Source organism: Rhinichthys klamathensis, unplaced genomic scaffold, assembly GCF_029890125.1.
Source record: "Rhinichthys klamathensis goyatoka isolate OS25496 unplaced genomic scaffold, OSU_Roscu_1.1 h1tg000032l_1, whole genome shotgun sequence".
Classification (NCBI taxonomy): domain Eukaryota; kingdom Metazoa; phylum Chordata; class Actinopteri; order Cypriniformes; family Leuciscidae; genus Rhinichthys; species Rhinichthys klamathensis.
The window spans coordinates 4,180,087-4,204,675 of NW_026606581.1; the positions used below are offsets into that span (position 1 = coordinate 4,180,087).

Genomic DNA, 24,589 nt, shown 5'->3' on the forward strand with positions numbered 1-24,589 from the left:
AGCACAGCATCATTGTCAGTTATGAATAGCACACAAGTTACTCGATCCAGCTGAATCTAATTATGCTCATTATTCAGCAACATTTGGCCATTTCATGTAAAGTAATGCTTATATATACATGAATATATTGACAATCATGCCAAGCAGGTTTTTAAGACATTGATGAGGGAACATTTTTTGACAGTGGGTAAATATGTACTCAAAGCAGAACTCCGATGTTGTATGGGCTTTATAAATTTAGCTGCTTGTATATTTTGTTTTTGTTGTGATACTGCATTTGATGTTCTTTTTTATTGCATACTGTGATTATGAAATATTAGTTGTACAATATAACCGTTTCCTTCAGGGTTATTGAATTCAGTCAAGTGCTGTTTTTATTCACTTTTTTGTTTTTTTGGGTCATGTTTCCATTTGAAATGTCATTTGTTCCTATTCCTAAATCTAATTAGAAATAATTGTGGCTTTACATGTAAACTGGGAAATACTCCTTGACGTACACTATAGATCTTGCAAACAACCAAAAACTGTATGGTTCCTGTTTGTAGGAATTTGCTTGTTGCACAAAACTTAGCCTTGCAGATTGGTTTTTATATTTCCAGATGAAACTCCTGTAAGCTCTTATAGTTTGGAGTTAGAGCAAGAATTTGGAAAGCATGTCTTTCTTTTTCTTTTTCACCACAGTGGTCTGATGTTTGTATTGATGTCTGTCTTCCACACTTGACTTTTGCCTATTCCAAATATTAATTAGGCCTATTATTTGACTTGTACCCCTGTAAAACATGACTGGGTTTTTAGGGACCTTGGCTTTGCCATTGCTTTTAAAACTAGTTTTGCCTTTCACTCTTCCTTAGATGGCCTTTTTATGTATCATGTGTTTGTTTTTGATACGTCATAAAGAAAATATGTGTTTTATTCTCTATAAATCAGAACCAAATTCCACTTGTACAGTTGTATGTAAAATTGCATGTATGTGAAGTCTTGAGGATAAAAAAAATCCAACTACAAAAACAACATATTTTGTATCATCTGTGCCACTAACACTGTGACATTAAAATGTATTCATGTTCATATTTTCCTGTTATTTTGTTTATATTTGGATTTTGTTATAATGTCAATAAAACTGTTTAGTAGGCCACTGTTGAAAAAATATACCATTAAAAACATAGATTAAAAAATATGTAAATTCAGGATGTTCTGAAAAATAAAACAATGTTTGCCAAATATGGCTAAGTAAAATAATTTCATTCAGATTTTCATTTAATAATTTCATATAATTAGGCAACTGCTTTGCACTTTTAGTTTAGTTGAATATATGTTTTAAAATTGTAAAGAAATGGAATGTTGTTGGATGACAAAAAGCAGTATATTTAATTAACGTAATGTTCTGGGTAAAACGATGAATGAAAAGGCCCCTCTTTGTTTTTGTTTTTAGTTTTTTTTACTTTTCTCAGTTTTATTGGTGTGCCTTGCTTTATTACTTATTTAATTATTTAAATGTCATAAATCATGTTCCAAAAAAAAAAAGAAGAAGCACGATCCCGGTAGTAAATCGAATTTAAAAATAAATTCAAAATAAAAGTTCCCTTTTCCTGTGAATTCAATCGTCTCCCGGAAGTAGAGTCGGTGGAATTCTTCCTCAGATTGATATCGCAGCAGAATCCAGCGCAAATGTGCAGGAAGGACTGAGACCAGCTGAAAGCTGTGGCTGTTCGACGTGTATTATCTCATTTTTATGGACATTCAGCATTCACCCGGATCCTATCCTGTCAAATATTATACTATCTGATGCCTTCTTTCATAGTCGCGTCTAATAACCTAAGCCGAACAGAAGGTGCTCGTGAATATAGGTAAATAGCGGACAGTAAGTCGGATGTTGACAGCATAGAACTTACGTTACCACCCAAACATGGTGCTTTGACCGAAGTGATGCTGCATCGCCAGTATGGAGTCTTTAATATTTTATTTAGTGCTGTTAGCTCCACTTCTTGTCTATTCTGCTGTGAAGCCAGCCTCTTTTGAAGAAGACTTGAGAAATCAGGAAGAGGTACAAGAGTTTGGTAAGTTACTCTGAGAAAGCTAACATTATTTAAATTGGCTCAACAAGGAAATACGATTTCAAACTACTAAATATACTGGTTTCTTAAATGGGGTTATATATATATATATGTATGGGTTATCTTGCTTTGTAAGTTCAGTCTTCCTTCCTTTTCCTGTTTTGACTCAGTCATGACTGCTTATGTTAGATCATTTCCTCAAACAGGGAAGGTGCTGTATTTGCAGACTGAATGGAAAGGCATTTTGATATGCTTCTCTTGCAGTAGAGTCTATGTTTGGGGTCACTGTATGATCATATAAATAAACTTAAAGTCTGTAGTACTGACCATGGAATATTTAATCTTTAATGTGTTGTTTTGTGATTTAAAAGGTGTGTGTGTGATGGCAAATAGTTGTGTTCTGCTGGAATGGGCAACGATTAATCGTGATTAATCGCATCCAAAATAAAAGTTTGTTTACACATAATATATGTGTGAGTAGTGTGTATAATTATTTTGTATATATAAATAGATTTGCATGTATATATTTAAGAAATATTTGCATGTATATACTACTGTATATATATATATATTGTATATATATATATATACATAATTGATATTATATATAAATATTTTATATATTTATAACTCATTCTTCTTAAATATATGTGTGTATTTATATATACAAAATAATTATACACACACACATATATTATGTAAACACAAACTTTTATTTTGGATGCAATTAATCGTTGCCCATCCCTACGTATGTGCATTACTTTATCCAGATGCGCTCAGCTCCTTACTGTCAGACTATGATGTGGTGCCTGCATCAGGACTCCAGCTTCACTCGCTCAGGAAGAGGGATGTTGATGCCCGGTCACATGTGGAGCGGCTGGTCAGCTTCACAGCTCTCCGGAGGTAAAGCTAACAGATCCACACATGACTCTCTCTTGCTATTACATGGCAGATCATGTGATAATCTGTTTGTTTATTCATTTATTCTCTAAACATCCCTGATTTCTATGTATATATATATATATATATATAATATATATATAGTGTATTTGTGTTATTTATTTTTATTCTATATCTATTTTTTTAATTGCTTTTGTTAATCTCTTATGACCACCCCTGACATATTATAATAATATCTTTATATATATATATATATATATATATAATTATCTATATTATTTTTATTTTTATTTTTTTATGTGTGAGAGTGTTTGTGTTATTTTCTCTGGCCACCTCTGACCTCAATTAATGATTTTGAGGCTGATTCTTATTTGAGATTTTCACTGCACTAAAAACATGTTTATTACATCTTTTTTCAAAGGCACTTCAATCTGTACTTGACAACAAACACAGAACTTTTCACGGACAACTTCAAGGCTGTTTTCGTAGATGAGAATGGAAAAGAGGACCAATATGATATTCAGTTACAGAATTACTTTAAAGGACACGTAGTGGGTAAGACATGCGATAAGAAAATTCAGTTCTCGGCCGAGGCTAATAACCTCGTTTTTCATCCATGATTGTTTGCTATCCCAACAGGAGAGGAGCACTCCCGAGTGCAAGCACACATAGACGGGGACGAGTTTTCAGCCCACATTCTTACTGAAGAGGCTGAATATAATGTAGAGGTGATTTGTTTACACATGCTCCTAAAATTCTTCATACTTTAAAGCATTTAAAAGTAGTTTACAAAGTACTTATTTTTTTTTTACAGTACGTTTCAGTCTCTCTTGTCTTGTCTTCGTTAGCCCTTGTGGCGGTTTACAGAGTCGCCCCCTGATGGCCGAATGCTGGTGTACCGCTCAGAGGACATTAAGAATATTAGTCGACTGTCCTCACCCAAAGTGTGTGGATATGTGAAGGCTAATGCCCAGGATCTCCTGCCAGAAGAGGCAGCAGGACAAACGGAACAGGAGGAGGGTGTGTATTTACATATATATATAATAATATTGATGATAATAATAATATGTTTTATTTATGAGGTTGCTGCACAGGGAGATAAAGTAGACATGACATCAACAAGACACAAACATACACACACACACACAGTAACTAAACACAGTAAAACACAAGACAGAGGTAGGCTAAAAATACTGTGAGAAAAGTTTCATGGACCACTTTTTGAGAAGTGCAAACAAATCCTCATCAATAAAATCAAGCCCCGCTCACATTATCTTCTAAATATTCCGTTTTTTTTTTTAAAAATTCTGAAAATATGTTATTTAACAGAATTACACTACCATTCAAATGTTTTATTTTTATTTTTATAAATTAATACTTTTACCGGTACTCAGTAAGGATGCATTAATTTTTATCAAAAGTGAGTTTTACTTCAAATAAATGCTGTTATTTTTTTGTTTGCTTTTAATCAAAAATCTTGCATTTTTTCACAAAATCAGTTTCCACAAAAATATGAAGCAGCACAGCTGTTTTCAACGTTGGTAATAATAAGAATGTTTCTTGAGCACCAAATCAGCATATTAGAATAATTTCTGAAAGATCATGTGACTGAAGACTGGAGTAAGGATGCTGAAAATTCAGCTTAGACATCACAGGAATAAATTACATATTAAAATCTATTAAAAAATAGAAACTATTTTAAATTGTAATAATATTTCACAATATTACTGAATTTTTAATCAAATGAATGCAGCCTTGGTTAGCGCAAGAGACTTTAAAAAACTGAAAAATTAAAAAATAATAATCAATTGCTAACTTCTGAACAGCAGTGTAAATATCATATGTTGTTTCATGTAGTCTTAACGGTCAAATTGTTTTGTTTTTGGCCATTTTGAGACAAACACATTTTGTTATGAGAGATGCCTAAATGGACAATAGATATTCAGTTTATTCACATGCTCATCGTCGGCTCAGCGGGATTGATACTGCATGAGTGTGTAGGAGTTATACATTAGTCTGACAAAGGCCGCCCATTCAAGCATGTAGTCACCCAGCATTGACCTCTTGCCATGAGAATTTAAAATATTCTGGAGACAAAGCATAATAAATCTGTTGAATAACTTCTTTATTTTTTGTCCTCCATTATAATATTCATGGAAGTCCCCATTGTGTAGCTTTAAATTGGTTAGATCCATTTATGGATATTGATGCTTTGGGATTTACATAACTAATTAGAAATAACAAAACTCATAGTGCACCATGTTTAGATGGTTTCTATGTTTTGAATGCAGAGCCTCACAACAGAGAGAGAAGATCTGCACACGACCACAAGAAGAACACCTGCCCGCTGCTGTTAGTGGCAGATCATCGCTTCTTTAAGCACATGGGCCGTGGAGAGGAGAGCACCACCCTCAACTACTTGGTGAGCAAAGCACACGAAATAGAACTGGAAAGGTGGCATGTCATTTAGGCCTGTAGCGGCGCGTCGACGCTTCGACGTCAAAAATTCGTCGACGTGATATTTTTTTGTCGACGCTTCTTTATTTACTTATGTATTTATTTTTTTGCACCGTTCCCGGCGGCACAGCTCGCCACACACACGTGGGAGACCGAAACATTGCAGAATCGAGGACGAAACAGCAACCTCTTCACAGAATTCACAACAAAGCCATGCAAAAGTCCCAACAAAAGAAAAAGTCCTAAAAAAACCCAGCTCACACTAAATCATCGAAGGTATGGGAATACTTCAAATTTAGTCCCAAACGTAAAGGTGTCGTTATTTGCGCTCTTTGTCAAATGGAGTTGACATCCCAAGTCTCCCGCATAGTGATAGCGGCTCCCTGATGACCGCAAATTAGCTAAAATCTCCCGGAATCTAGAGCTCGCGAGCTCCAAACCGTGTAGCGTGCGCAGCGAGGGAGAGAGCGAGAGACCTTGCGCGTGTGTGTGCAAATGTGCGTGTGTGCCTTATGAAGCGCATGTAAACCCCACCCCCGTCAACAAAACCGAAAAATCAGTCCGGATGTTTTTTATGAGCACTGAAAACATTAAAATGAGCACCACATCCAAGTGTGATAGGGCTCATTTGAGTAGCCTACCAAACATTTTACAGTGTAGATACTCTGTAAGAACCAGATCAAAATTGTTGTGCATTGAATGTGCACTCCTGCAATTTCCATGTTACAAAAAAGAATCGTTCAATTAGTCGTTAGATTAGCCGACTAATCGATAAAATAATCGACAGACTAATCGTTTAATTAATAATCGTTTAACCCAGCCCTAATGTCATTGTTCTTGTACAACAGAGCAGTTTGAGGCACTGGGGATATGATTCATATTAACACCATGATATCAGATTTATTGATAAAAGTACATTGAATTTGAGCATTTTGTGTTTTTCAGATTGAGCTGATAGACAGAGTGGATGATATCTATAGGAACACATCCTGGGATCATGAATTTATAGGTTACGGTGTGCAGATTCAACAGGTGACCTTAATAACTTTCTTAGTTTTCATCTTTTCTCTTCTACATCACTTCAGTAGATGAGTTTGACTAGTTTCTCTTCATATTTGTTAAAGGGGTAATTGAACAGTTGACATTTGAAAAGCATGAAAAAGGGTGCAAAGGCACTTTAAAAATATGTTCCAATCATATAAGTTATATGTAATTTACACTCACCTAAAGGATTATTAGGAACACCATACTAATACTGTGTTTGACCCCCTTTCGCCTTCAGAACTGCCTTAACTCTACGTGGCATTGATTCAACAAGGTGCTGAAAGCGTTCTTTAGAAATGTTGGCCCATATTGGATAGGATAGCATCTTGCAGTTGATGGAGATTTGTGGAATGTACATCCAGGGCACGAAGCTCCAGTTCCACCACATCCCAAAGATGCTCTATTGGGTTGAGATCTAGTGACTGTGGGGGCCATTTTATTACAGTGAACTCATTGTCATGTTCAAGAAACCAATTTGAAATGATTCGAGCTTTGTGACATGGTGCATTATCCTGCTGGAAGTAGCCATCAGAGGATGGGTACATGGTGGCCATAAAGGGATGGACATGGTCAGAAACAATGCTCATTTAGGCCGTGGCATTTAAACGATGCCCAATTGGCACTAAGGGGCCTAAAGTGTGCCAAGAAAACATCCCCCACACCGTTACACCACCACCACCAGCCTGCACAGTGGTAACAAGGCATGATGGATCCATGTTCTCATTCTGTTTACGCCAAATTCTGACTCTAACATCTGAATGTCTCAACAGAAATCGAGACTCATCAGACCAGGCAATATTTTTCCAGTCTTCAACTGTCCAATTTTGGTGAGCTCTTGCAAATTGTAGCCTCTTTTTCCTATTTGTAGTGGAGATGAGTGGTACCCGGTGGGGTCTTTGCTGTTGTAGCCCATCCGCCTCAAGGTTGTGCATGTTGTGGCTTCACAAATGCATACCTCGGTTGTAACGAGTGGTTATTTCAGTCAAAGTTGCTTTTCTATCAGCTTGAATCAGTCGGCCCATTCTCCTCTGACCTCTAGCATCAACAAGGCATTTTCGCCCACAGGACTGCCGCATACTGGATGTTTTTCCCTTTTCACACCATTCTTTGTAAACCCTAGAAATGGTTGTGCGTGAAAATCCCAGTAACTGAGCAGATTGTGAAATACTCAGACCGGCCCGTCTGGCACCAACAACCATGCCACGCTCAAAATTGCTTAAATCACCTTTCTTTCCCATTCTGACATTCAGTTTGGAGTTCAGGAGATTGTCTTGACCGGGACCACACCCCAAAATGCATTGAAGCAACTGCCATGTGATTGCTTGATTAGATAATTGCATTAATGAGAAATTGAACAGGTGTTCCTAATAATCCTTTAGGTGAGTGTATGTTCCAGTTAATAATAAGTTTTCAAGTTGTTATTCTTTGAAAATCTTGAATGAATCACTCAAGTGGTTCATTAATATGTTCTGAATGATTCAATAACAAATCAAACTGATCCCTTTCTTGAGCACAATTTGTTTCACAAATTTATCAGTAAATAACAACTTCACTTTAGTCTGTTTCTTAAATAAAGGCTTCAGACGATTTGTAATATAACACGACTAGTCGTATAAACCACTTTTATGATACCTTTTTGCTGCTTTACATCCTTTCTAAAGCTTGAAAGCTCCAGGCTGCATGGAAAAGAACAAGCGAAACATTATTCAAAACGCCTTCTTTAGTGTTCCGCAGAAGAAAGAAAATCATACAGGTTTATGGGGTTGTCCCAATGCATCCCTGGTTTTCTCATTGGTAGAACTGGTGACTCATTCAAAGTGATCATGGCAGCTGACGCAACTCTAATACAAAGAGCTTAATGTTAGTTTCATTAGACCAGACCACCAACATTTCCAGATTTTGTCACATGGCTTGTAGCACACTCCAGGTGTGACTTAACCCTCAGGTGCTCTTCGTTTCGGAGTCACACTTGTTATCTTCCCGGTCAGAAGTGACCGGACACCTAAAAATGAAACTTTCTCCATTCCAGTGAAACCAATGCAATTTATTTTTGTTCAATAATATTTTTTCTTTTTAATTTTGAGACAATTTGATGTTACTTATTAATATTTATGCAATATTTATGGTCCATTTTTGCCATTGAAAGCAATACAATTTTTTTTTTCCTAATTTATAAAAATATTTCTTCAATTATTGCTGTATTTCAGATTAATTAATTAATGTTTTGCACTCCTGATGTTTTAGAGTGTCACCCCTTCAATGCTGAGCACTTTTTTTCTGCATCGTGGCCGATTTGTAGATTGTACACACAAAAATTCTCTCAGTTTTTGTGTTTTTGTCAATTTCCCATTCATTTCCTATGGTCGGTCATTTTTGACCGAAGAGCACAAGTGTGACTATTTTTTTTACAACCACTTAGCCTGCTTGGATCATGACCTCAATTTTTTTGTGTGTTCACATACCCAATGCCATAAAAGTCACCAAGTTTTGTAACATTCCGATGAAGCTGTGATTTTTTAAAATTTAAAACAGAAAATTTTTCGGTCAGAAATGACCGAAGAGCACCTGAGGGTTAATCTTGGTCTTTCTCAGAAGTGGCTTTTGGTATCTGGATATTTTCTCCCATTGTGACGAAATCCATTTCATGCATTACAGTGGAGTTCATGTGCTCAATGCTTTGCCTTTTTATAAGCTTGTTATTACTTTATCTCAATGTGCAAAGTTTGATGAGTTAGTGTTATCTTGCCATCTAAGATGTCAATATGCCAACAGATAATCATAAATAAGTGGCCGACAAAAGTTGCCCCAGGAGAGATTCACTACAATATGGATGGAAGCCCACTTGAAAGAACTGGCAGTGTGTGGGATGTGAAGAAACTTCTGGAAGTAAGTGCCATGAAATCCTTGGAAATATACACCGGTCAAAATGTTATGATCAATCCACAACAGCAATCCAGTGTTGGGGTCAGTGAAGTTTATGTGATTTGTATTCGGGTCCGATGTTATTGGCTGGCAGACAGTGAAAAAAATTATCGCAAATGCAACAAAAAGACATTTCAAATGAAGACAGTGTAGGATTCGTCAGATATCATCTGGTTAGGGTGTGTGCCAGTGTTTCCTGCACAAATAAATGAAGTCAGTGTGAGGTCCGATTCACTGAACAGTGACTCTTAATGTTCGATTTGAATCATACTAACTTTGTCTGTGAATTCATTCACAATAGACTCTCTTACTGAACTGTGAGTCATTTTTCTATTGTTTGATTCGAAATGAACCGAGATCCGCTACTGTTTGTGAACCATAAATCAGTCTATTTATTCAAAACGTTATTTAAATTAATTATTATTTATTTAATTAATTAATGGTTTTCTAAAAAAATATATTGTATAGAAATATTATTGATCAAAGGGCAACATTATTTAAATGACATGTTAGAACCATTTTCAAAAAAAAAAAATTGTACAAAGTATTTATTACAAAAAAAGAGACATGGCATAATTATATCAGGATCACTATATTGGATATTTATGCGCCAAATGTATATTAAAATGTAAAGAAGCTTCTGAATGACCATCTTTATCAAGTAATTCTGTCATTTGTCATTTAAAAGAGTAATTTGGCTTCTAAAGCCGAGAGCATGTGGCTTTATTTATTTATTTATTTTTAAAGAGGAGCCCTGGAACACAGATTTGTTGACTCTCACTTTCTCATCTTTCTCTGGGTTCTCTTCAGCAATTCAGTTATGACATCGCAGACAACGCCTCTGCAGTTTGCCTTGCCCATCTCTTCACCTATCAGGACTTTGATGATGGCACTCTGGGTCTGGCATACGTGGCCCCTTCCAAACAGGGATTGGGAGGGCTCTGCCCTAAACGTAAGGATCTCTACAACTGTGAATGGAATTCCGCTCAACAGCGCTTGACTTTGCACATTCATTTTGTCTTACAGCCTACTATCCATCACAGTCCGTCAAGAAACCCAGTTACCTGAACACTGGCTTGACAAGCACCATGAATTATGGGAAAACTATTCTGACTAAGGTTTGCATACATTGCTTTAAATTCCATTTGGATTTTGCATACTAGTAGATGAAGCACAGTAGGGGTGGAACGGTACACAGAAGTCACGGTTCGGTTCATACCTCGGTTCAGACATCACGGTTCGGTACGATTTCGGTACAATGGAGGGAAAAGCAAAACAAAAATGCAGAAGGCATTGTATTTTTTAAATAAGTTTTATTAATAAAGGCATAGAACCAGTTTATTTGTAGTGCACTGACAATAGTTTTATATAATTCGTTTATTAATTAAATTAATAAAAAGACAAAAAGACCTTGCGATATGTTTGGTAATTGTACCTGAATTAATTTAAAATTAATTTGCTATATTTCAGATAAATATATTTGTTTTCCTTAATTTTAATTAACATTATTAATTAACAATGTAACATTATTCTCATCTGAATTATAAATAATTGATTTCTGTATAAAATAATACTACCATTAAAAACGCATTCGATTTTCTTTTTTAATCAATGTAGAATGTGTAAGATTAGTGCTCCGAGGACAAGAAATGAAAACCAATGTGATATGATGAATGTCTAAAAGATGTGGCCCACAGAGTGTTTTGAAATGGAGTTGGATAAATATGTTTTGCTTTTAAAACAGTGTGTGTGTGTGTGTGTGTGTGTGTGTGATTTTGGTTGGGTGACAGTTGTAGGTTACAGTTTGACAAGAGTTTACAGTGTGACAAAAGCACAATGTTGTGTTTTATTGCGAGTGTACACAAATATAAGTAAACACTTTGCAGGTTTAATGATCTGTATGAACAAAATGACGGAGTATGTTTTTTATGTTTCCACTGTTCGATCGAGGCCGCGCCTCTCTCTCTCACACACACACACTCCAGCATTGCAATCTTGACATCGCAGCCTGTTCATTATGCGGTCACACCAAACGCGAATAGAGCGTTAAGTTCGACGCTAGTCCAAAGCGAATAGGACGCGCGTATAAAGCCAACGTTTGAAGTGAACGCGCGTTCAGAGCTAAGCCGATGGTAGCCTACAGATTATGTGTCCCTAAAGAACCCGCGTATCTAACAGTAGTTCCGCATTACATTAATTAATTTTCACGCGAGTTTTATTTATTTTTATACCGTGTATTCTCCGTGTAAATTCGTGCACCGAACCGTGACGCCCGTACCGTTTCGGTTCGGTACGAATACATGTACCGTTCCACCCCTAAAGCACAGTGATGTATCGTCTATCCAGGAAGCAGATCTTGTAACCACTCATGAGCTCGGACACAACTTTGGAGCTGAACACGATCCAGACACTGTACCTAATTGTGCGCCCAGCGACGACCAGGGTGGCAAATATGTCATGTACCCTATTGCGGTCAGCGGAGATCACTTCAACAACAAGGTATTATCCATCCTGTGCTGATTATTTCTTTTAACATGTAGTTACATTTTCTCACTCGCCTATTGTTTCCCTCAGCGCTTCTCCATTTGTAGCAGGAACTCAGTGATTAAGGCGTTAAAGGTTAAGGCCCACCAGTGCTTTAAGGAGAGGAGCAGTAAGCTGTGTGGGAACTCCCGTGTGGAGGAGGACGAAGACTGCGACCCTGGACTGCTTCATCTCTACGACGACGAATGCTGCACAGCTAAGTGCAAATTCAGGAAGCAGGCACAATGCAGGTAAACAAGCTAAACAGGATAGACCACTATATCAGACATTTTGAGATTATTAGCATCAACTTTGCCCAGATCTAATCACAATAGTGACCGCCCACTATTTCACTATATCACTATTTCTTCATTCCTGAAGTATTTTCCACAATTATTGCCTTCATAGGGATTTTTTTTAAAAATACCTCAATCTAAGCCCTGAACCAGACCAACAAGCTCTGAGATATTGATACATAAATTAAATAGAATATTAATAATTTATAAAAATAAAAATAATTTTTCTTTAATAAATACATTTATAAAATATAAAAATACATAAAATAATGAATATTAAATTCATTTAATAATAATAAAAAGAAACTGTACTTAATGTCTTTTATGGGTTGTTTTTTTGTGCAATAAATGACGTTATCAAATAAAGACACTATAGATTTATAGACATTGGTACATATTTATAGCAAAATGTATATATATATATATATGTGTGTGTATACACTACCATTCAAAAGTTGTTTTTTAAGAAATTATTACTTTTATTCACCAAGGATTCATTTAATTGATCAGACGTGACAGAAAAGACATTTATAATGTCAAATAAACGCTGTTCTTTTTAACTTTCTATTAATCACAGAATCCTGAAATCTTGCGTTTTCACAAAAATATTAAGCTCCACAACTGTTTTTAGCACTGATAATAGTAAGAAATGTTTTTGAGCACCAAATCAGCATATCATTATGATTTCTGTAGGAATAATACTCACACACACATATATCATTGTTGCTATGAGTATTTGTGCCTGATGTTGTTTTCTGTGACCCTCAGTGACAGGAACAGCCCCTGCTGCAAGAACTGTAGGTTTGAAAGTGCAGATAAGATCTGTCAGGAGACCATCACTGCCACCTGCAAAAACACGTCCAGGTGCACAGGTCAGCCTGCTCACACTAACTTTAATGACACGTAATAATATAATAACTAATAACATAAAACTCCACTCTGTCAGTGTAGTTTATCCAGACCGCTACTGAGCACACCTCTTATATTTGGTTGGTTAACTTTTTAACCCTTGTGTATCCCAGGCAACAGCAGTGAGTGCCCCACGCCTGGTAACCTGGTTGATAATACAGAGTGTGTGGACAAGGGTCGATGTCAGAAGGGCGAGTGCAAGCCTTTCTGTGAGGCCTTGCATAACCTTGAGTCCTGCGCCTGCAATGGTAAATGTCTAGACAAATCCTCCTCTGTGTTTACACTAGTGCCCTACAGAGATATCTATTTGAATGACCAGTGTTGATACCTAGTGACCAGCGATGGACAATATAACGTTGTTTCTATATATCACAATTTGTTTTACTTCAGTTGATATTTTTCAATTTCTATATAGACACAGACCTTAATATCTTGGCTACAATAAAGCTTTTGAAAATGTACTCCATTATTGCCCAGGAAAAAGGATGCGGGTCATATTTTTTTTTTTTTTTTTTTATGAATTACTCATTAATTGTATTAATCTCAGTAAGATTTTTTTCATGGTTTTGAAAGAAGATTTTGATTTATTTGATATTTTGACACATTGATATTGTGAAATATTATTTCAATTTATAATAAGTGTTTTCTAATTTAATATATTTTACAATTTAATTTATTCCTGTGATGGCAAAGCTACGTTTTCAGCATCATTACTCCAGTCTTCAGTGCCACATGATCCTTCAGAAATCATTCTAATATGCTGATTTTATGCTTTAGAAACATTTCTTATTATTATCAAAGTTGGAAACATTTTTATAAAAACCGTGATGCATTTTGTCAGGTTTCTTTTATGAATAGAAAGTTAGAAGATAGTGTAAATACAGACCATGTGACTTGTATCCCCAGTCTTCCCTATATGATAGCATGTAAGATGTATAAAAAGGCTGAAATTACAGGAATATTTAGGCTATTTCACACATGTACTCCAAATAAATATAAACAGAACCTGCACATATATTGGCATTTGTCATTATCACATCGACAGATATTGGCCTGTTAATTGGAATGGTCCATGTACACTGAAACTTGTGCATTCTAATAATCGTGTTCACAGTTTTAGCCTCCATTATGAATGCAAAAATGCTGAGTCTGTCCATTTGCTGTGATGTTTTTCAGAGACCGAGGAATCGTGTAAAGTGTGCTGTAGGAGCAGAGACGGGCTGTGCACTCCCTTTTTTGGTGGAGGGATATTTCTTTACCTGCGCAAGGGCAAACCCTGTACTGTTGGCTTCTGTGACGGGGACGTGAGTGCATTGCTTGTCTATCTTTTGACAATGATCATTTATCAGACTGATAAATAGTGTTTTCTATAAATGCTGTGGTGGTGTTCATTTCAGGGCAAATGCATGAAGCAGGTCCAAGATGTCATTGAACGTTTATGGGACTTCATTGACAAACTGGACATCAACACATTTGGTAAGAGATATAGCAGAGTGCATTTAGCTAGGAATCATGCCGTGAAATTGACTTTTTCTGTATATTTTGTAAATGCCAATGGTGACTCTTTTCTGTCAATGTGCAGGGAAGTTCTTGGCTGACAACATAGTGGGATCAGTGGTGGTCTTCTCTCTCCTGTTCTGGATCCCCCTAAGCATACTGGTGCACTGTGTGGTGAGACTTATTTCACAAATTTCAATGTTTTTCTGAATTGATTTTGTGTGAATTTTCTGAAATTCTGTTATCATTTACTCACTGTCGTGTAGTTCTAATCCTTTGTCATTTTCTTCTGTGAATTTATGTGGTAGAATATACAATCCATGCAATAAGTGAATGTGAATTTGGACTGTCAAGCTCCAAAAAGGACAAAAAAAAACCTCTTATCATAAAAGTGGCCCATATGGCTTGTACACTATATTCCAAGTCTCCTAAAGCCAAACGATACTTTTAGCATTTATTATTAATATTTTGAATTAGCGTTTTCATTTAAATTGATGTTTTACTAATTAGACAATTAGACAGAGTTTTATTAACAAAACCGTTATTGCAAGAGTAGGTTTATCAAAAAAAAAAAGTATCATACTTTGTTCTACTCTTTAAACAGCATTATGGTAAAAATGTAACACTATGGTAACAGCTTTCTTACCTTTACGCGACGGCGTTTTGCTTCAGGCGGAACGGACAGTATGGCCTTTTCTTTTCTTTTTTTTCTCTCCGTTTGGCCTAAAACACTGTTTGTGGTCATACGGTATGAAATGTTGACTACAAACACAATTTTTTTTTTTTGAGATTTTCCGTCGCTGTGTTCTCTCCGTATTTACGATTATTTGCCGCCTTTAGCCACTGCCTACAACACTCTGGAGTCTTCACTGGAAACCGAAAGTAACTGCAGTTAAACGTTTACTCTTTGAATTCTTGCACCCGGGAACAATACAAGTCGACTACAAGTTTACTAAAAAGTATTACCTACTAAAGCAAGGCAGTATTTGACTCTGGTCAACCGTATCCATACAGACAGCTGGCAGTGGGCTTGGGTGGCAACATGTACAGTGTATTATGGGTGTTGATGTTTTCCAACGTATTTGGCAAAAGGGAATACAGAAAAACAGCCTTTTTTCTCTAGTCAGGTAGCACCGATTTATTTTTCTAATCTTTTCTACTGTATAGGCAGCCATGTTTTATTGAAAGGCCATTTTGCAAGCGGTTAAGTTTTTCATCTAACATTTATATATATTTTTTTCAGCTTGTTTCAATCAACAATAATGATTTGTAATAGTTCAATAAGAACACTGTGAGGAACAGTCTGAAATTTGATGGTATTTTGCCATAGCATCATTTGTATTGCTGTCACCATGTTACACAGAAGTAAAGGCATTATGGTGATTAAATGATGACAGAATTGTCATTTTTGGCTAAACAATACATTACAGTGATCATCTCTCTTTGCTTGCTAATAGGACAAGAAACTGGATCAACAATATGAGGAAAACTCCAAAACCATGATGTACCCTAGTGTAAGTCCTTCTGTCACAAAACTACAACTCCAAAGATGGACTCCTTACTCATGCAGCGGAGATCAGAATACTAACACACTAATATGCATTAAAGTCATTCACGACCCCAAAGTAACATAATAACATTCAGTTAGCATGGTGTCTTTAATCAGGGCTAGTAGTGTATGACTTGTGGCTTGTTTGCTCTGACCCTTGTGGAACAGCAGCAGATGGTAGTGGAGGTGTGTAGTAGAGCTCTTAACTCAGGTGAGTGTGTGACTGTGCGTCATACCCCAACCCCCCCTCCCCCCCCCCCCTCCCTCCCGGGTGTGACGAGTCGGAGCGCGCTGGTTGTGACGTGTCAGATGGGCCGACTGAGTTCAGTTCAGCTTGTCCTGTATGTCTGTATGTGTCAGTGAGGATGTGCTGGCGGTTTCTGGTTCAAACGTGTTTTTTGGATGCAGTTCAGTCCTTGAGCGTTTTAAATGCACGACTTTGAAACTCTCTTGATACTGCATACTCTACAGATGCCCTTCTCTTCATTTGATTTGGTTCAAGAGATGTGAATGGATCGCATATTTTGCTGCATCCAACTCAAGTGTAGCATGCTGTTCATGTTATGCATAGGGATGGGCATCAGTTTGTCTACTCACTTAGTTGACATATACAGTAAATCAGAGTAATTTAACTGTGCTTCCGATTTATTTTTTAATTCTTTGTGCTAATTGTAATAGATTTGTCCTAGATTTTACAAAAAACTGAAGAACATGTCATTTTTATTTTATTTTCTGCCTACTTTTGTGGTGAATTTTTGCAGTAAAAATGCTATTATAAAAACAAAAAATGAATACAAAATAATAGATTATACATTATTTTATTTTTAAACAATGGAAACAAATGGCTAAAAAAAGTAAAAATTTAAATTCAAGTTTTGGTTAATCAGTAGTTGGTTTACGTACACAAGCACCATACAGATTAGGGGTGTAACGATTCATTCGTTTTCTCGATGCATCGATTACAAATCCTGACGATGCATATGCATCGATCTTGAAACATGTATTTCGAATTGTGAATCGTTTATTTCGGTCAATATTCGATTTAAAATGCTAAGAATCGAATAATTTGCGATTCTATATCGATTCAGTGCTTTAAAACATAAAAACAGTCATTAAATGACTACATGCGCGAATTATGAGGCGTTGTGCGGCGTCATTTCGCGTCCTCACAGCTCTCACACATACTCGCTGCACTCTTACCATCTTTCACTGGATTTCGCTCGCGCTCGGTCCCATATAGCTCTCATCTGCAGATTTTTGAGCAGTCCGTGTTTGAGCTCTCCTCAGGACAGCCATTGGTGTTCACATGAGCAGATGACAGCTCTCTATCGAGAAAGCAAGCCATTAATAAAGCTGCCATATCATTGCGCGGTCACTGCTATGAAACAACGCGTTCGTTGCGTGGAAACGTCACCGTTATTTTCTTTAAGATAAGATACTGAAGTTTTACGGAAATGGGTCATACCCGTCCTGAGCAGTTAAAGTAAAACCCCACTTATTCAAGGGTGCGCATTTATTACATGGAAAGAGAAAACGTATAATAGGTGTCTAAAATGTACACCGATTAATCATGAATGATGAATGAAATGTAACTTAATGTCGTTAAACTGAACTGATGAAATAACTACAACATTAATTACACTGAAATAAGAGCGCGTGGTTTATCCATCAATCAGATGCGCATTAAAGTTGCATTCGTAATCGTTAATATAGCACAAGTAGACAGCCGGCGCGTTTTCTTTCAGAATCACAAGGAAAATGTTCAGTCGGATAAAGAGAAAACAAAGAGTATAGCTATTCCATGAGGAAACGTTAGTTAAGGTTTTAGTTGGGAAAGTTCATGGTATTTTTAGTCTCACAATGGAAGGATGTTTAATGTAGGAACACTTTAAGGTTGTGTATCCATTCCTACAAAATAGTTAGCATGATGAACTATACTTTTAAAGCCTTTTTAAATCATAGTTTACATTTTTACTAATGCTAATTTATAGGCTTTGGAAATATTTTTTATAAGAATAGATTCATTAAAAACTAACATGAACTAACGTTAACAATAGACAAAATGTCGTTGTTTTTCTTTTCTTTCTTTTTGTTCCCACTCTCTGACCCCCGAAGCCAGCTGTATAATTCACACCCTGACTAAGACCCATTGGGGGAAGCATTTAAATAATCCTATGAATGCATATAAAAAATTAAGAATCGAATCGAATTAATTTAATCGCATCGAATTTTAATGTGAATCGCATCGAATCGAATCTTTCTGAATTTGCAAAAATCGTTCTTGAATCGAATCGAAAACCTATGAATCGTGAATCGAATCGATTCGCTGCCTACCCAAAGATTCACAGCCCTAATACAGATGTTTTTCCATCGTCTCTTGGTGTCAATTCAGTCACGGGTTTGTAGATGACGTGTCATGTTAAAAAATACTTCAAAACACTTCGTTTCATGCCATTTTGTTCTCGAAAACCTTTGGGCTTTTTTTATTGCGATGTCTAGATCAGTGGTTCTTAACCAGGGGGCCAGGGCAATCAATTATTCAGTTATATTAAAAACAATAATTAAATTGCTAAAACACACAAAATTCAAGATGTAAACTTAAATCATTTATTGTTATTGAAAAATATACCGAATTTTCTTATCTTTTTGAATCACTAAATATATTGTTTAATTAATTTGATATATCTATACACCCAGTTTATTTTAATAATAATAATTTGTTACATTTATATAGCGCTTTTCTGGGCACTCAAGCGATTTACATATGAAGGGGGAATCTCCTCAACCACCACCAATGTGCAGCATCCACCAGGATGATGCGACGGCAGCCAGAACGTCCACCACAGTGGACAGTGGCCAATGGGTTAAACCCCTACTCTTTTTCAAAAGAGATCCTGGTGTTTTAATGACCACAAAGAGTCAAGACCTCGGTTTAATGATTATTTATGTTAATAAAAAGTTTTAAAAACTAATATCGTAGCTAATATAGGGGGATCTTTAAAGAAATCAAGTTTTTAATGTTGTTTATGTCTATAAATTCTATAAATTACAAATTCTAGAAGTATAGATATAGATAAATATTTTCTACTTAAAACTGCAGTGCACCAAAGAACGTCTCAAAAACACAGTTTCCTACCGTCATAACCGTCAATGTGCGGGACGGGGCTTTTCTCCACTGACTTTCTATGATGTTCAAAGTGTTTCTAAGGATGCAGATTTTTAGAAGGTAGCTGTCTCACTCTGAGATGGCGAACGGGAACATGGTTTGTGTAACATTAGCAACATATTATTAACTGTTTGACAACGTAGTCAAGCCAAAGACTAATCATATTAATTACCGTTATGTCTCCGACATTGTAGAGCGCGACACATAAAACACTTTATCCTTTCTGATACATCGACTTGTAGATGACCCTGTATAATTCGCTCTTCCTCTTATATATGGCTGAATTAAACCAACATTTCCACTTGCCATTGTGTAGCATTTACTACAGTTGACAGAGTGGATCAGGTAGTCCAAGCTGGTGTGATTGAGTGGAGGCGGAGACTAATTTGCATAAGCATGGTAAAACATTTAAAAAGTCATTTTAATTATCAAAGAAGAGTTTTAATGGATACAATTATTGACTGCAAGGGACTACGGTGTTGGACAATACCTTTGAGTCAAAAAGGTTGCAAACCACTGGTCTAGATGTTTTTGACTGGAAGAAAGAAACTTATGATACGCAATTGTAGTGCTTTTAAAATCGATCATTGCTGTCACTTCCAAGTACTCGTGCCCATCCCTAGTGATGTAGTGAATACCATGATAAGCTTTTGGGAAGTCTTCCTTACCGATTCTGTCACAAACTTCTATCCTTAGAGCGCAGAGATGCTGAGCAGTCTGGAACCGGTGCCCTTCCGCATCGTCAAGGTCCCTCATCCGCTGTCAGCACGACCTCAGCCCTCAACGGGCCCCGCCGTGTCATCGGCACAGGAGACGCTCGCCGCCCCAGGCCCTGCCAACCTCTCCGCCGAACCCAAAGTGGATCCGCTGCGAATGGCCACAATCGAGGAGGACCCCAGCGGAGACTCCTCTCACCTGGACGAGGAGGAAGGCTTCCCTCAAAGCGGCACAGCTGCCAGGTCCTTCGAGGACCTCACCGGACAGGCAATGCCATCCCGCGGGGACAAGAGACGGCTGAAGAGACAGGCGCGCATTGACAGTAAGGAGACCGAGTGCTGAGGACACTCGTATTCAAGTCAAAGATCACTCGATTGAGACAAGAGCCGTAATAAACGGTGCAATCAGGCTTCATTTTGTTGGTGCACTTAAAAGTGTATGTGATGTGTAGACTGCTGACACATTTCGGTTGGTTTTTAGACATTTTCTAGCATTCTTTTAATGCACAATTGTCGTTGTTACAAGTAGTGTCACTTACAAGCAAGTCAGTAACTGCCAAGAGAAATAACTGATGTTTGGTAAATATACAAATTAAAGGAATAAATTCAATACGGCTTTGGACAGCTGCAAAATGCGACAAGCCTATCAGTTTTTAAAAGCAAGCAAAAATACATATTGACAGCTATGAACTTGAATGAATTTACAATGAAAGTTTAAGGGGTTAAAGTGAAAATGAAATTCAGCCATTTGCTCACCCTTATGTCGTTACATGGGAGGGGGGAAACACTCTTTTTTTTTTTTGTCCAAACATTGAGAGTCTAATATTTTTTGGACCCCATTAACTTTCATTGCATGGACAAAAACAGTACAAAACATTCTTCAGAATATCTTCTTTTGTGTTCCACAAAAGAAAGAAAGTTATATAAAGGATTGGAACAACATGAAGGTGAGTAAATATTGACAGAATTTTCTTTTTAGGGTGAACTATTCCTTTAATAATTTGCCTCGTATACTTCCACTGTAACTGTTTAGGTACTTTTAGTTGTTTTTATAATCTGAAGTACAAATCAAAATTATTTGATTGTGGTAATTGACAAATCAGATGCTGTCTATAGAGCTTAAAGGGACAGTTCACCCAAAACAAATTCTGTCATTATTTAATCGCCCTCATGTCGTTTGAACCAGTCAATATGTGCCTTGTAACACAGTCGCAGTAGTGCAAATTCTTGTATTCTCACTCATTTATACCTCATTAAAAACACGAGCAGCAGGCCTACAGCACGCCTCTATACATGTCATCACACTTTTAATGTTGCACTGGTCGACTTGCTGACAAAATTCAAGTTATGCATGTTCTATGCCATATGTATATAAATTACTTGTGTGTTTATGGGAACTGTAAGAGGAGATGCTATTTATAAAGAGTTTTCTTGGCTTTATGATAGAAAGTGCACAGGATGTTAAAAATGTTTTCATATATTTTAAGGCTTGTTGTTCAGTTTAATATGTGCTCTCTACAGCATCTCGTGTCATTTTAATATACCTGTATGAATATGTGAAACACTGATTACAGAGCCAGGGATGTGCATATTTCATAGATTTCATCTTTTTGCCACTAAAACGGATGTATAGACGTGACCAAAATCAATAGAAGTATAGTATAGACTATTATGCCCCCACTGTGAAATATCAGACTATGACTATTAAAGTTGAGTTTTAACAACGTTTTCATGTGCCATAAGTCAATAGACTACATATATATTTTGTATTGTTTCTTATATTCCTGTATATAAAATCAGAAATAATTAAAACCTCTCACTAGAAATGTCAATCTACTATCCTTAAATGTGTTTCTGATGCTTGGTTGTTACATTTATTCAACATATTCTAGGGATATGAACCCACATAAATAAACTGCCTCTACACTGAAGTGTTTCTAATTATTTTATGGACCTAGGCTGAAAAAAATACATTGGAATTTTGCAAGGAGGTATAAAATGAAAGTGGTTATTGTCCCTACTAAAAGCTTTGTGTGTGTGTGTTTAAACGGCAGTAAATCAATTGACCTCACCAAAACTTTAATACAGAAATCTGAATATTTTTTGCCAGAACATCAAACATAATCTGTGACATTTGTCATTTAACTTGCTTGAGTAACTCAAAATACTCCTTGTTTGCAAATAGGGCTGGCGGCTGGTCCTTCCACCATGTATGATTAGTGTATCCAAAAATGTTCTAATTTAAACCACAGGAACTGAATGGTGTTTCATCCGCTGTGCATCATGTGACCTGAGGTTTAATCACACAGTAGGCTGCTCTCAGGGCATTTTGGGTCCACATCCCCCCAGTAAGGCAGAATGAAGGGCAAGTTAGCCACTCGCCTCTCAAGAAGTGTCCATAAATGCTTTGCCACAAACTGGTTTCCTTTATCAGAAAGATGCAGTCCATCTGAAAGATACACTGAGAAATCCTGAGGGGGAAAACGCATTTGTTTATATTCGTTATATTTATACATGTTCATTCACAACAGTATGTGCCAGCATGTGCGTCGTTACCTGTCCATCTTTTTGCATGAGTGTCCAGAGATCCAGAACATCCACACCAGACTGTCCTGCAGCCTGAACGCAGGCCTGCGCATACTGACCAGCCACAGAGTTTAACCGATTCAAAGCTGAACCTGATGAAAATCATAATCAATGTGTGTGTGAGAGAGACTGAGGCTATTAAATACTACTGCTTGCTACACAGTCTATACAGCCAAATATATCTTTTTAAATAGTTTGCGAAATGGCATGCAATATGCAGCGATACAAGTTTCATAAGGTTTGCATGTTCAATTAAGTGATCTGGATATTTTGCATTTTTAATACTGAACAAGATGCAAGTAAAATGTATTAACTGGTGTCCAATTACATAGTTCAAGAAACAGATGCTAAACATGTGGCTGATATAACTTCCATGTCAGTGTGAAAATAAGGGGGATGCATGGTAAACTTCATTTTTTCACCATTTACAATAAAACTAGAAAAGTTGCATGTACAAAATTTGACAGTTGTTGTAATATTACAATATATATATATATATATATATATATGATTAAATGTACAGCTAAAACACCTGGTGCACATTCTTTATTAATACTTTTTGAAAGTAGAGTATGTTTGCTGAAGTTTTTGTAGAATAAGTATATTATTCACTGTCTATATTTGTTAAGTGTTCAACAGTACACTGGATCCCACAATGCAAAACACTCAATTTACACTAAGCACTGAATTTACTGCAAAGCAGCACTAGTGTCCAGCACGCAGTACACTAGTATTGAACACGACCTAAAGTCCGGAGGTGTGTCACCTTTTAGCAAGCACTCTTTCTCCCAGGCGGCTTCTTGAAGTGGTGGTGGTGTGATGAAGATGATCTTGTCATTGGACACTCCTATAGACACCAGATATCTGACAATGTCCTTCAAATTCTCTGAGAACTCCTGGAGGTGCACGTGCTGCGCGGGGTTCTTGTCTGTAAAAAAACCCCAAAAAACTATTGTCCTATCACCGCCGCTGTTGTTTAGCAATGATGCACAACACACGTGACATAGTCTTACCTTCCAAAGCACAATCATTAGCGCCAAAGAAAACAGTCACAGCCGCAATAGGAGCATCAGAAATGGGCACAATGCGAGGAAGCACAATCTTAGCCCACCTTGTGTTGTATCCAGACAAGCCCCTGTTTACCACGTCGCATTTTCTAATAAATCAAAGAAATGATCAAATCATTATTTATTTTTTTAAATGATAAAATCATCAGCTGTGGCGGTGTGAATACAATGATGCATCCGTGCGCTGTCATGAACTCTGTAACGTTACCTCTCGAGTTTATGAGAGATTTCACATCCCCATCCGTTCGCTTGAAAGGCAAACTGAAACAAAAACAATGCATGTTACAGTAGCTGCTAAGTATTAAAACTCAAACGGCAGTGTCCCAAAATGTTAACTGTTACCTGTGTTATTGAGTCACCGAAGAGAATGATTTGGGGCCATACAACTTTCTTTAGAGTCGACATTGTAACTGCAACAACCGACGACTTTAATTCACCTCAGACTGCGAGGAAGAAGCAGCAAAGCCGGTGCTTCGTTCGTAAATGATTCGGAGTTCAAATCTTTGAATCATTTTCTTTCACGTAACGTTACTGAATCCTTTCTCGTTCACTGAACTGTGTCAGTAGAAGCGCGTGACTGCTTTCAAAGACACACGAGCCGATAGCTGTCTTCAGAACAACTGCTTACTGTTTAATAAGTAAATAATAATACAGCTTACAGTTACTACTGTCATATTCCGTCCATTCTAAACGTAGCCGCCTACGAATTTATGAATGAATAAATTAATTAATGTATTAATTAATACAGCTTATAGTTAGTAAGCTGATGTTCTGTCCATTCTTAATTCATTAGCCACTTGCTACTTAAAAATATTAGTATGTGCAGTATTTTTAGTAAGTAACGTTAGAAGTAAGTTGATATTCCATTCCAAACTTAGCCACCTATTAGCGTGCGTCCCCTTT

General features: G+C 36.8%; 2 protein-coding genes across 4 annotated transcripts; one reads left to right on the top strand and one right to left on the bottom strand.

The window, feature by feature from the left end:
- Positions 1-1,648: 1,648 nt before the first annotated feature.
- Positions 1,649-20,611, top strand: adam17a (ADAM metallopeptidase domain 17a). Of its 3 annotated transcripts, none has more exons than XM_056245622.1 (20): positions 1,649-2,057; positions 2,825-2,957; positions 3,376-3,509; positions 3,594-3,682; positions 3,803-3,974; positions 5,246-5,376; positions 6,357-6,443; positions 9,228-9,341; positions 10,188-10,329; positions 10,404-10,495; positions 11,724-11,876; positions 11,952-12,151; positions 12,965-13,068; positions 13,219-13,353; positions 14,282-14,409; positions 14,503-14,581; positions 14,688-14,776; positions 16,060-16,116; positions 16,323-16,362; positions 20,014-20,611. In XM_056245622.1, the coding sequence occupies exons 1-20, from the start codon at positions 1,943-1,945 to the stop codon at positions 20,352-20,354; spliced, it is 2,535 nt and encodes an 844-aa protein (XP_056101597.1). In that variant the 5' UTR covers positions 1,649-1,942; the 3' UTR covers positions 20,355-20,611. The 3 variants fall into 3 exon arrangements, with proteins under 3 accessions (XP_056101597.1, XP_056101598.1, XP_056101599.1); XM_056245623.1 differs by having other exon boundaries at positions 3,803-3,970; positions 5,245-5,376; XM_056245624.1 differs by lacking the exon at positions 16,323-16,362.
- Positions 20,612-21,632: 1,021 nt separating this feature from the next.
- Positions 21,633-24,183, bottom strand: iah1 (isoamyl acetate hydrolyzing esterase 1 (putative)). The gene is made up of 6 exons (XM_056245625.1): positions 24,029-24,183; positions 23,895-23,947; positions 23,633-23,775; positions 23,386-23,547; positions 22,590-22,711; positions 21,633-22,504 (listed from the first exon to the last, which is right to left on the bottom strand). Exons 1-6 carry the CDS (start codon positions 24,089-24,091, stop codon positions 22,331-22,333), a joined length of 717 nt encoding a protein of 238 aa, XP_056101600.1. The 5' UTR covers positions 24,092-24,183; the 3' UTR covers positions 21,633-22,330.
- Positions 24,184-24,589: the final 406 nt, after the last annotated feature.

Excerpts from the sequence above, each read along its gene's own strand:
- adam17a (XM_056245622.1), top strand. The coding sequence starts at position 1,943 with ATGGAGTCTTTAATATTTTATTTAGTGCTGTTAGCTCCACTTCTTGTC. Across the intron at positions 3,510-3,593 it reads CTTTAAAGGACACGTAGTGG|GAGAGGAGCACTCCCGAGTG; the intron begins GTAAGACATGCG and ends CTATCCCAACAG. Across the intron at positions 9,342-10,187 it reads ATGTGAAGAAACTTCTGGAA|CAATTCAGTTATGACATCGC; the intron begins GTAAGTGCCATG and ends GGTTCTCTTCAG.
- iah1 (XM_056245625.1), bottom strand. The coding sequence starts at position 24,091 with ATGTCGACTCTAAAGAAAGTTGTATGGCCCCAAATCATTCTCTTCGGT. Across the intron at positions 23,948-24,028 it reads TCGGTGACTCAATAACACAG|TTTGCCTTTCAAGCGAACGG; the intron begins GTAACAGTTAAC and ends TTTTTGTTTCAG. Across the intron at positions 23,776-23,894 it reads ATCTCTCATAAACTCGAGAG|AAAATGCGACGTGGTAAACA; the intron begins GTAACGTTACAG and ends TTGATTTATTAG.